The sequence below is a fragment of the Melanotaenia boesemani genome, chromosome 4 (assembly GCF_017639745.1).
Source record: "Melanotaenia boesemani isolate fMelBoe1 chromosome 4, fMelBoe1.pri, whole genome shotgun sequence".
In the NCBI taxonomy this organism is placed as follows: domain Eukaryota; kingdom Metazoa; phylum Chordata; class Actinopteri; order Atheriniformes; family Melanotaeniidae; genus Melanotaenia; species Melanotaenia boesemani.
Genome location: NC_055685.1, coordinates 31,313,864 through 31,326,772, shown reverse-complemented (window position 1 = coordinate 31,326,772; position 12,909 = coordinate 31,313,864). Strand labels below are relative to the sequence as shown.

At 38.0% G+C, this 12,909-nt stretch overlaps 1 protein-coding gene across 1 annotated transcript; it reads right to left on the bottom strand.

Annotated features, from left to right (window-relative positions):
- Positions 1-351: 351 nt before the first annotated feature.
- On the bottom strand, positions 352-11,780 carry sec23b (SEC23 homolog B, coat complex II component). The gene is made up of 19 exons (XM_041984152.1): positions 11,608-11,780; positions 8,940-9,167; positions 8,456-8,513; positions 8,251-8,337; positions 7,398-7,634; positions 7,087-7,169; positions 6,836-6,980; positions 5,427-5,585; positions 5,137-5,252; positions 4,911-5,034; positions 4,712-4,792; positions 4,512-4,601; positions 4,219-4,325; positions 3,742-3,895; positions 3,463-3,540; positions 2,320-2,481; positions 2,094-2,180; positions 1,718-1,939; positions 352-1,369 (listed from the first exon to the last, which is right to left on the bottom strand). Exons 2-19 carry the CDS (start codon positions 9,158-9,160, stop codon positions 1,280-1,282), a joined length of 2,301 nt encoding a protein of 766 aa, XP_041840086.1. The 5' UTR covers positions 9,161-9,167; positions 11,608-11,780; the 3' UTR covers positions 352-1,279.
- Between the last annotated feature and the right edge of the window lie 1,129 nt (positions 11,781-12,909).

The following is a 12,909-nucleotide window of genomic DNA, read 5'->3' as shown; positions in this document are numbered from 1 at the left end:
GAAATCAGCTTACAGCAACAGTAGATGGTGACTGGGAGGTTTTATGATTGGGTTTGTGTACTGTTACATCAATAGTGATGAATGAGGAAAAAAACATAATTGTTGCCGAGTACAATACGCAACGAGGACATAGTGTTCTGATCAGTGGTTTGCATTCATATTACCTATAATTTTTCTTATACGGAGCCAAACTGATATAAACTAACCAAACTCAGCTAAAGTCTCAGCAGCTTATGTGTGAAATGGAGCAAACAGGTTTTAGCAAATGTGTAAACACTATAAAAATCTCCTGTGAAAATAGTATCTGTATAGAATACTGGAGCAAGGACAGACAACAAAGAGTGTTCATTGTTGACAGATATTTTATATGTATAGTATTAGGAATCCAGACAGGTTTCAAACCACACAACCATCCCTTCTAAACGGTCTCCTACCATATCAAAGTTTGATCATTGACACTTGAGCAGCCATTGGCAGCAAAAACACCAGATGGTCAACAATCGAGATGAGAACCATAGTGTCCTACAAAGTTAAAAATAAAGCAAACTGTTCATCATTGAAAACAGAGCCAGTCTCAGCTGAGCTGATGTGATTGACTTCCGCTCCTCAGAACGTTGATCCTCAATCTTTAACAAGAGGAATTTTCTTGGAAAACATTTGAGGCATAATCCTTGTAGGAGTCTTTGTAAAACTGATCAATAATCCATCAGCAGTAAGTCGGATTCGCCATGCAATCCCCACCCCCTCTCATAGCAGGCATTTGTGGTACCATTATAAGTTATTTATGTGAAACATTCTTAACACGTCATCTTTAGCTATGGACAAAGCAAACATGTATATATAGGCATGGTATTACACAGCACCATCAACTGAGTCTGACGCAGTAGACACATTTTAGGACAAACAACAAATTAAATTAGTCTAATCACTCTGCATTTCAGAGCTAATACCTAATATAAAACAAACAATAGAAATGTTGACATTTCTAATACAAAAATCATCTAAAGAAGTCATTTCTCATAAATGACCACTACTTGTTAAAATTTCAGGAACATGCTGCTCCCTGCAGATTTTTGTTAAATGGAAATGTCAAATCAAGACAGCAAAATAAAAAAAAAGAAAATAATAAAAAGAAAAAGAAAAGAAAGAAAGGAAAACACAAGCAGTAGACTGTAAGGGTCTGGCTCTTTTACAAAAACATGAGAAATGTTAATGGATCTCGGTGGCTTTACAGGAATGTTGTAACCCTCCTTTCCTTTTCGTGGTAGAGCTGAAACATCTACGCCGAGCTGGAAACAGCCAGTTTTTTCAGGTGGTCCATGAAGACCTGTAAGCTGACGTCATCGGTCAAGATCGGGGCTCCTGTCTCCTACAGTCACAGAGGACACAAGGGCCAACACAAAACAATGATTAAAAGATTTACTCAGTTTACAAACAGATCTTTTTATGATGTAACTCTGAACTACGATAACTTCATTGCAGGCACCACTAAAACCCCTCAGTTGTTAATCCCATTTTTAGAACGACAGTATGTGCCATAACTGCAGAAAGAAGGTTACAAAAGGTTACTAAATTTGATCATATACTTGAATGCATCCTGAATTTATACTGCCACTTAGAAAATGCAAATTAACTAATTATAGTCCTTTACATGATACAAAAGACAATAAAAAAATAAAATGAAATTAAAAAAAGACAGCAAGTTGTAATACTGTACCTGTCCCCATGCATAGAGGTTGTTGTGGGTCTGAGATGGGTTGACTTTGGAGAGCAGGAAGCGAGCCTGAGAGCCTCCATGCTCGGTGTCTACGTAGCGCGGCATGGGGAAGCGGGTCTGCAGGATCTCTTGAGCATCATCCAGCGGAGCCTGGAGCAGCTGTTTGAAGTTCTCATACTCTGTCATGTCCTGGTAGCCCGCCTTTCGCCACTGGGCTATGGTCTGAAAATAAAGACATAAATGTTTTACCTCCAGCAAAAGCAGTTAAGGAGGTGATATTGCCTTTACAACAGTTACAATATTGAGAATTAGGTTTTGAAATAGATATGCATCATCTTCTTTCACAGCATTCCTTGCTAGTGGTCTGCTGTCTTACCTCTCCATGGTAGATGACCAGCTGGAAGAAAGTGTCCATCAGTAGGATTCGATCTGGCAGGATACTGCTGCTATCCAGGAGCACGGGCTGTGAGTAACAAACCAAACATTCAGGACACATCTTTCTTCACTTCAGCATCAAAAGAGCTTTGCAAAAGCTTCTAGGAGAGGCACAGCTGGTGTACTAGCAGGGTGACACACAACAGGCTGCAGGGAATAAGGCTGACCTCTGGTGGTCCGTGGAAGGAGTATGCGTAGAGGATGGGCTGGACCATGATCAGAGACTGGGTCAAGTCCTGCCTGACAAAGTGGTGCCTGTAATAGGATGACTCATCTGGGCTGTTGTTAAACACCTGAAGGAACGGTGATCGCCGCAGGTGGAACATAAACTGCAAGTGAAGGAGAAAATTCTGATTAACACCTTGTTTTTTTTTTGTTTTTGTTTTTTTAAAGTAAACTGTATGTAGAGGCCTTAACCTTTTAAGAACTGTCAACATACAGATGTTTTTTTCATGGCCAGCCCCAGTTGTCACATTATGAAGCTAAAATGATGTAAAATTAATTTATCGATAGATATAACAGCATAAAGGCCGACCAATAACACAAAACAGAAATATTACTAACAGTACTTTGAAGAAATAACACACCGATCAACAGCGACCAAGCCTTTTTTCATGTGCATATCTATTTTTTATTTTTTGGCTACTATCCTCACAAAACCACACAGTGGTGCCAAAAATGTCTTCCTTGTTTTATTCCAGCCATATAGGACCATTATTTTTGTTCTTTTTAGACAGAAACCACTTTCTGAACACCTGTTGATCTTTGGCTGCTCCTTATGGGACATTACTGACAATTTAATCTAATTTGTCAAAAGTTTGGCAATTAGTGGCTTCATCAGAATTTCCATGACAAAACAGAGACCTTAGCAACATAGCGATAGTGAGCTTTTTCTGTTTTTTAATAAATTATAAAAACGTAATAAATAATGGTGTTATCATGGGTCACTCATTGAGGATTTACCATCTACAGGGTCTTTGAATAAATGCAACATGTTGCGGCAGGATTGTAAGCCTCCTGATGGTATATAAATGCCTGGAAAACTTTCATAAATCACCAAAAGAGTAAGCTACCGATCACAATTTACCCCACAGTGCAGCACATTACCGTTCCTGTGAAATTGTTGAAAGTTGTAGAAAACATGTTGAATGCAGCTTAATTTGTAATAATAATAATAATAATAAAAAACATGTAAAAATATACAAATCTATCACATACAAATTATAACAATTAGAAATTAATTCCATTTGGTCAAACAAGTAAAAGGTAAATTGTACTTTTATTATGTTTACACTAGGTGGCGGGTTTACCTGTGGATAGAGGGACAGAGACTCCGACAATTTGAAGGATGTAGGATCGTCCTTGTTGAACTGGCCAAACTTCTGACACTGAAAACATGGGTGGAAAAAACATTCTTTAAATACTGAACATACCACTGTATGAACCTTTCACAACATGGAATTTCAATACGTCACAATAAGAGAAGACAAAATGCCGCATGAACTTTGTTTATCACACAATCCTAAAAATACCACTTACAGATGGCCATTGTTGTCACAAATATAACAGGGGATTAGCTTGTCACTCACCAGGCGGATGAGCTGCCTGTCAAGCCAACGCAGCACGTCTGGTCCTTCCTCTGACTCTGCCCTGAAGACTCCCAGGCGAGCCATGAGCACTGCGGCGGCTTCTTGGTCAAATGAAGACTCGATGTGCTGAATCTGAGACTGGGCATCTGCCCAACTTCAGTAGTCAAAGAAAGAAAGATAAAAGGGGAAAAAAAAAGAATGAGGAAAGGATTAGAAGTGCAACTGAGTGTGGGTGTGGTGTGAATGACGCATACACATAATTTAAAAGGTCTCTGAAGATGTCAACCTAAATTGCAGGTAAGCAAACATCCGCACTAGTGAAGCTAATATTGATTGAAGTCACGCTCACTTGTTTACTTTAGGAACTCCTCTATGAGAATATTTTCACATCAAGATCTTTTAAGCAAAAGAAACCAGTAAATCAGGATGTTTCAAATCACTGCACAACTTCTACATCAACAATAAAATCAGGCTTACTTCCTGGCAATGGTAGTGACCCGTATCCTCCTCTGTGTGTTGGAGTGCTGGTACTGGGTCACAAACTGGATCGCCCCTCGGCCACCCTGGGGAACTGGTGCATTGTGCTGCACACAAACAAAACATTCATTCATACTCTACATTTGCTGAACAAACCACAACACAATAAACCATTCTTTTAGGTGTTTCTGTTAAATATTTGCATCATTATTTCTCCATTATAATGACTCGTTTGAGTTGATTTAGTTGATTTTCTGTGCTCCTATTTAAGTTAAAAGAAAATTGTCTTTTACCTGATTCACAACCTCAAAGTAAACTCCCAGAGTAGTGGAGGGGTTGAGACTGCAGATTTTCCACTGGCATGTGCCACCAATACCCATCTCCTACAAACAGAGAACACATTGTGAGGAATGCCAGTGAATGATAGTTCAGATTACCAGTCGTGAGAGAAATTAATCTGAGTTTCCCAGTTTTATCTGGGACAGTGACTCACGTTCTCTGAAACACAGGTTCCCTTTGAGTTGAGAGAAACACATGGTCCAATGGCACCACAAACCTTCACCTCCCTTGAGGTCTACAGATAAAGAGAAAGACAATCTCATACTAACACTTGACAAGTTTAATAGAACCGATAATCACCAGACAGTAATTAAACTCATAACCTGGTGCTCCAGTGAATGAAATTTCTTTACCTTGACCTCCAGGACACCCCCAAAAGCCATGCGGAAGTCTCCGTTGTAGTCCTTACTAAAAACTCTTTGGAAAGTTTGCTTAAACAGGGAAGTATTGAAAGAGTCTCCCATCACTATGTGTCCCCTGAAACACAGCAAAGCATTACAAAATGTAGTTAATGCATATTAGGTTTGAACAAATAAAAATCACAACCTCAACCAAATCAACAGAATGTTGCTGACGTACCCTGTGAGATTAGATAAGCACTTCATTTCCAGCAGTCCCGTCTGGTCCAGGGCACAGGCGTAGATGTCAATACTGTGGCCATTTACTGCAGATCGATTGGCCAAAGCTTCATAGTACTGTGGAAATAAGGAGATTAAAAGACGTTAATAAAAATCTGTATATACCCTGGCACATTATACACGTCTCTGCTAACAGACATTTGGGAGGGAAACAGCCATGAAGAAGATTTTATATTTCACACAGGCATGAGGACTTATACAAAGATTTGATGAAGTTCATGTATTTGTCACCTTTGTGGCTTTCTTCAAATGCCGTGCATTGTCCTTCTGGATGTCGTGCCAGGAGCGGATGGGGGTTTTTAACTCGTCTCCCACCACCATGCCTGGGCCCTGGGTTGGCGGTCCACCAATGAAAAGCATCACACGAGCCCCTGTGTTGGGAAATGTGCCCTGAGGAGAAACCATTTAAAAAAGGTTTAATTTTTTTGGTGTTCATGTAGCTATTTCTTTCCAAGTAAGAAAGACCAAATTTCTTTTCATATTGATTTGTGGTAATAACATACATCTGTAAATAGCATGTGTGTTAATGATACTTGTATTTTCCAGATACAGATAAGAGCATTAACAGACAATTAAACACCTTAAATATGTTCACTGAACAGTAAAGTTGGGAGAAAGAAGGCAATAGCCTGGTAGTTTAAAACATCAAAACTCAATCTCACTTATGAAAATTTATCCTCATAAAACTGTAATTAAACCAGTTAAAGCAAATAAAATGAATAAATGTGGTTTTACATAAATAAGTTAAGGAATAAGGATTTAACATTAGAAAATAAGCATAATTAAACAAATTTATCTCCAACTTTCTTCATCCAGTGAACTTGAAATAATTTCCATCCTGCCATTACTGTTTTAAAGAAAAAATGTCATTTAACTGTGTATATCTCAACAAGTCAGGATAAGTGTTTAGCAAATCAGTTTAGGCAAAGGGTACACATCACAATCCAACCCATCAGTCAAATCCAAAGTCCAAAGGTCTGGGAAAGTCCAGAACACAATGGAAAATGTGGAAACAGCGATTTACCAACAAAACAGCTACAACAAACTTTAAATATTATTTAACCCTCTAATAATAAGTACTCTGTAAGCAGTGATTCAAAGGGATAAATTGTCCACAACTGCAGAATAAGCTAACGTTTACTGGATGGTGAAAGTTTTTTGCTGCTCTTCTGTCTGTATAAAACTAATTTCACAAGCTAAATCTGGAGTCGGTGAAAGAATAAAAATCATCTTGTGTTGGCTGAGGAAAAGTAAAGCATGGAAATGACCTTCTGCACTAGCAGTTATATAAGCACACAGATTATCATGAGGAGAAGTGAGAGGATAATGATGTTGGAGGGAAGAGACAGAAGGCCAACAGTAACCAGCCTTTGAACTGACAGAGCAAATCTACTGTTACCACAGAAGATGATTATCAGGCTGTGTGTGACTTTCTGAACAGTTAACATGTGGCGTGGCTGCCTCGAAGAGGATAAAGTTCAAGTCACCACAAAGCACTTTAATGGCTGATCATTTATTTGTATGCACTTGATGAGTAAATCTCTGTTCACAGAAATAAAACTCAAAGTGTGTAAAGAATTTATTTTACTGTCCAGTATTATCTATATCCCCTTATCACACAGTATGGGTGTTTGTTGTACCTCCAAAAGGCCCACAGCAACTGACAAGGCAACACCAGTGGAGCGGAGTGGCCGTTTGCCCTGAGGGACAGGCCAAGGGTCTCTCTGAAGCTCTCCAAGCAAGTCTGTCAGATTCATGTCCACTCGGTGCACAGGCTGAAGGAACCTGACAGTAACACACAAAGATCTCAGAAAAACAGAAACACACTGTTGCTGGCCCTTTTGAAAATAGTTACTCCTGACAACCAGTAGGAAACAAAGTCAGTCCATACCTGCAAGAGGCAGCGGCATCCTGGGGGGCCGCAGGGCGACCTTGCTGTCCTGATGCTGCTGGCTTTGTCAAACCAAGCATCTCCTGGAACATAGTTTTTCAAAATAAATAAATCAGCAACTTTGTTTCAGATTTCTAACTATTTTCAACCATTTTAAGCCCATTAACATGGACATCCTGATCCAAACAGTTGTCTTTAATATCACCATGAGTACTACATGCTGAAGCTTTGCAACTAATTTACACAAATTCCCACAATATCTCTTTGTCTGTATCATCATCTTAAATTATTCCTCATATTTTTGGACTGACCTGGATCTGTTTGGAGGAGAGGTCCTTGGTCCCCCTGAACACATAGCTCTTGGCAATCCCCTCACAGCTCAGCTCATGAACTTGAACCATGCGTCCAAATGTGATGAGGCCCACCAGGGCGTTGGGTGGCAGTAGACTCAGGGACATCTGAAGAGACTCCTTGAGGGCCTGGAGGTCCTCTTCTTCCAAACATGTGTCCACAACATATAGAAAGATCAGAGGGGCTGGGGCCCCACGCTGTTAAAAAAAAAAAAAAAGAGTAGGGTTAAATACAAGTGATATTTCAAGCTTTATTCTCACTATAGTGACAATGAATTTATACTTTTTGAAAAAGAAAGAAAAAGGAAGCTTGTTAACTGCTGGGTTTTCTGCAAGCTGAGAACAGCCACTAACAGGGCCACCATGTGAGCTTCAGAATCTCATGTTACTCTAAGAAACTGTATGCACTATTTACTTAGTTGCACTTGCTGACTACAACAGCAGTCAATCGTTTCTTTATATTAATATTGCTAATTACATCCTTCTGTGTACTTTAACATACTGCATTATAGCACTTCAGATCATTAACATGTGAAATCAGTTGTCCTTGATTATAACTTTTATCTCAGCAGAAAATATACAGCCTACTTCGCCATTAAACAGAGGTCTGAGGAGACTTTACAATGATGTTTCCATGCACATATGCTGTAAATTGCTACAATACATTGATGTACATTGATGAGCCAAAGGGCGGCCCTTAACTCTGCTCCACCTATATATTACTAAATAGAAATTATTAAGGTTATGCACTACATATCTTCAGTACTTCATGTACATGGCTAAGGTCAGATTGCAGGCACAAAATGGTATTTACCTGTACTATGTACTCAATGGTAGAAAACTGAGGCATGAGTTCAGCTGGCTGGTTCACCTCAGATATGCCTGCATAAGAAGGAGGGAACTGCGCGAGCACACAGAGACACAAAGAACCAGATTAACCAGTCAGTCCACATTAAGACAAGGGGTTGTACAACATTTTACAGTAAGTGGCATAAAAGAAAAAGCTGATTTGTACTCACGGGGTTTCTCTGGAAGCAGAAGTTGCATGCCCATATTTTGGCTCTAAAGTCTACCTGACTATAACAGGGAGGAAAAAGAGGGACGCTGTAAGTAGTTTTAGATATAAAACTGTCGATGACAGTGAATTGTCTTAAACATGTTTGCAGTTCTAATGTACCACAGTCTATGAAATGAAAAATAAATATGTAAAATTAGATAAAAGTACTTCATAAGACAAAAATAAATAATTAAAATGATAAAAAATAATATAAGATTAAACGTTTGGAAGATGACCCATTTAAAAATATTAAAACATGTTTAATGCTCTCTATAAAGAGAGAAGAAAAACCAAGCTCCAGTGCGGAACTGGAAATAAATGATTTGTCACAACCAACATGTAAATATGGACGGTAACATTTAATAATTATTTTAAAGGCTAACCAATAGGAGTAAATCAACCCCCAGCATATGCAGGCCAGGGCTTTGTATTTCTGTTAAACTTACCATAGTGGGTTGAGAACTGCTTTACAGTTGGCCCGGCTGCACAGAACTGGCTCATACTGGACAGGTGGCAGGTTGGGCCTCTCCTTGAGAGGTGTAAAGAGGCAGGAGACAGGAACCACAAGTCTGGTGGCCTCCAGACGGCTTGAGGGCCAGAGGTTCCAGCTGAATCTCACACCATCCCTATCCTCATTCTGTTGGATGAACTCCTGGTAGGTTGACATCGTGCAGCTATACCCACCAAAAAACAAGAGAGCAGTTCACCACAATGAAGTCGTCAGTCAAATAGAACAAGATATGATCCCCGTGGCACTGCTAGTCCAAACTGTGCTGCTCCTCGCGTCTTTTTCTGTCTCTTTAGTCTAACTGGTCTCTCCTACAGTTAACATCCTCCCTTTATATAGATGATCCTTTCTCTTCTGTGCTAAAATAGGACACAGATCTCCGAAGGTATGACGCATAAAACGTCATCATAAAACCTGATCTGCACATTGTGATGACGACAGTAGCAGCCCAAAGACGTCCCTAAAATAATGAGTGGGTGTGTATAAAAATGTTGACTGGTCCCATTTATCTAGGCTTTACTTTTGACAGCATTTGTGTATGAAACATTAGTGACGCCTATTAAAAAGCGTCACTTAGCAGCCTGCAATGGGAAGGAAAAAAAATTTATATAGCACCTTTCACAGATAAAAAACAAAATGATTTACAATAGAAGTACTGAAAATAAAAGACATAAAAGAGAATAAGAAGAAATAAGAAAGCAGGTATAAAACTAAAACATCTGCTTGAATAAAATGTTTTCAAAAAAAAATGTTTTTAAAAGAATAAACAGAATCTCAAAGAGAAAGGCAGCACATCCACAATTTAGGTGCCATTGCCTGAAAGGAACGATTCCCTCTGGTCCTGAAATGCGAGCGCATTAACTACTAACTCAGCACAGCCTGGTACGCCTAGTATGCCTCACTGTGTTGCATCCTCAATTTTCTTTATCACTGCACATTGCTACTTTCTTCATCAATGAATGTAAGCAGTCAGATAATTATGAACTCTGTGTTTATAATTATTTCATCAATCAATCAATCAATCAATCTGAATGTCCTGATATTGACAAACATCATAAACATGCAAACAACTGTTATTTTCAACTTTATTATTGAACTTTATTTTTCCGTTGCTGGAAAATCAAGAAATATTACTATACTATGATGTTCCGTAATCAAAAATGTATTTTTATGAAATTTGGGATTTTTTTTTCCATAGTTAGTTAGCAGCAGACTTAGCCCTCCCTCCACACCAGAACGGTGTTTGTCTGACAGATTTTCAGTGAAGTGACCCTTCACTCATGCCTGGGATTTAGCTGTGTGTATAACTGCAGTGAGAAATGCTGCTCTCTACGAGATGCAGAAGTCAACTTAACCCACAAACCCTCGTTAAGAGACAACCTTCATCAGGGGAATTATTCCTACAGTGGATCCTGTATGATAATGATCCAGATGGAAAGAGATCACGGATGCAGTTGTGTCGCATATTTCTATATAAGATATGAAGTTGTTTATATGGTGGGAAAGTTATGACATTATATGCTTTATTATTGCTGGCATTCATCTATATAAACAAATAAATGTTTTTAATAAGTTCATGTTTTGTAAAAGAAAAGAAAATAAATCGATTAAAATGGGAAATCGGATTTGGTTATAAAAAAATCTGAGATTTTATTTTTAGGCCATATTGCCCTGCCCTAATTATATATATATATATATATATATATATATATATATATATATATATATATATATATATATATACACACACACAATTCCCCTGAGGAATTCCAAAGGGATTAATAAAGTATTTCTGATTCTGATATATAATTTTTTTTATATAGATAGATAGATAGATAGATATCCTCTAACTATAAACTTGTTCTAAATGATAGTGCAGTAAATCAGCTGAGTAAAGGGTGAAGATGAAGTTGGTATTATATTATCTAAACTATTTAATTTCCGTCTTTCAATTGCCTGTGTTGTCTGTGAAATGCAACAGTGCAGAAAACTATGTGGTTCTCCTTCTGAGGTGCCATCGCATATTAAAATTAACCTGGCTACAGTTAAGTCAGTGTTTCTCAATCCAGGTCCCCACGATCCACTGCCCTCCTACTCCAATACACCTGATTCAGATTAATGAACTGCCTCATCAAGTTCTTTACAGCCTCTTAACGAGCTATTCATTTAATTCGGGCGTGTTGAGGTTGGGTTACCTCTAAAACATACAGGGCAGTGGGTCCTGAGGACATGGACTGAGAAACGCTGAGCTAAGTAATGATAAAATCCACAAGCCAGAAATAATCACGTAGCACGAAACTCCTGAACAAAATGTTTGTTCTAACAGCACTCAAATCTGGTTATTTACACGCCATGCGATAATGCCAAAGGCGGTTAGATAATGGTTGCGGTTTAAAAAGCCAAAATAATTTCACAGAAACATTACTTTCAATAGTCCGGAATGGCGGGGGAAACCCTCTCTAGTTAGAAATCTACAAGCTAACGCCACTTCGCACAGTTGGCAGGGTTAGCTAACGGAATGTAGCATTAATCTACTTCCTGTCCCTTCTTAAATGGAAGCTAAAACGGACGACCTACTTTCGACCGAAATTAAACCAGTCTCTTACCTTTTTATAAAGTTGGCCTCAGGTCTTGACGGGAACTAAATAGACTGTTGAGCTGAAAACAAATTACAGCATTTGGATGTAAAAACAGACGGACGTAGAAGATAAAAAGGCGTCTGTGAGGGGATCGCTCCCTGTCAGCCGGCTTCTGCACTTTACAAGAGTGACGTGTTACTCTGAGTACAGGCGTTTGCTATTGGATAATTTTCCTTTTTCTATGACGCCAATTTAAAGTAACAGCATCATCCGCAGCGGAAATGGATACTCATGGGAAATGTAGTTCATAACGTTAATGCTCAACGGTACTGTGTGCGTGTGCTCCAGTGGTTAATGAGGAAGACGTCTGAGTTGTTTTCTTCTACAGTATGATGAGGGAAACATTCCTATCTTTTTTTCCTTCCCTTTCTTGCTTTAACTTAATCATATTGTAAAAAGAACGCACGTGTTTGTTTTCCTGGTGGTTCTTAATGACTATTTTATGACTATAGTCATAAAATACACACATGTAAATTTGACACATAAAGAGTACTCTCTCGAGTCCTGTGGACGGAGAAAAGCGCCACAATGAAATACAGGAATGCAGCACTGGATAATTATTGGAACGTGTCATTAATGTAATAAAAAATTGAAATAAATAAGAAATAATTAAATACAATACATGTATTTAGATTTAATTGTATTTATTTATTTTTCCTTTTTTTTATTGACATAATCAGCAGTTACAGTAAACAATGACAACCACCAACAGTAAACTCCAAAACAAACAAAAAACAAACAAAAAAAACTCTTTAAAGTTGCTAATAAAGACAAACATATATTCCAACAAACTAAAGGTAGGAAATGGGAAATGGATATGATAAATAAATAATTAAAACATAATTTCATTTTACGTAAAAAACATATATAATATTGTTCAACGTTTAAATATTTCATGATCCCCATGCTGCAGTGCATCATGAATTAATTCCATCTGTCAGCCTCACCCACCAACCCTTGCACGAAGGACTAAAGTTGAGTGTTAACCTTTGATTACATGGTCTGAAGTTAAGGCTTCCAAAGTTAAAGTTAAAGTTCTAAAGTTAAAGCACTGCATTACAGGAAACATGAAACAATTAGTGAAAGAAATATATATGTTTTTAACATTTGTCGAATTTAAATAACATTAAAACATAAAATTGTCAATTTAATAAATTATTTATTCATTTATTTCCTATTTTTATTTATGTAACTCATGTTTAAGTAATTATGTATTTGATCCATTATATATGAGGAAATTTATTTTTTTGTTAATGTTATTAGTTACTG

Bases quoted from the DNA above. Each gene is read 5' to 3' on its own strand.
- sec23b (XM_041984152.1), bottom strand. From the start codon at position 9,160: ATGTCAACCTACCAGGAGTTCATCCAACAGAATGAGGATAGGGATGGT. The intron at 6,981-7,086 runs GTATGGACTGAC...TGTTACTGTCAG, and splicing joins GATGCCGCTGCCTCTTGCAG to GTTCCTTCAGCCTGTGCACC. The intron at 1,940-2,093 runs GTAAGACAGCAG...CTTTATTTTCAG, and splicing joins TGGTCATCTACCATGGAGAG to ACCATAGCCCAGTGGCGAAA.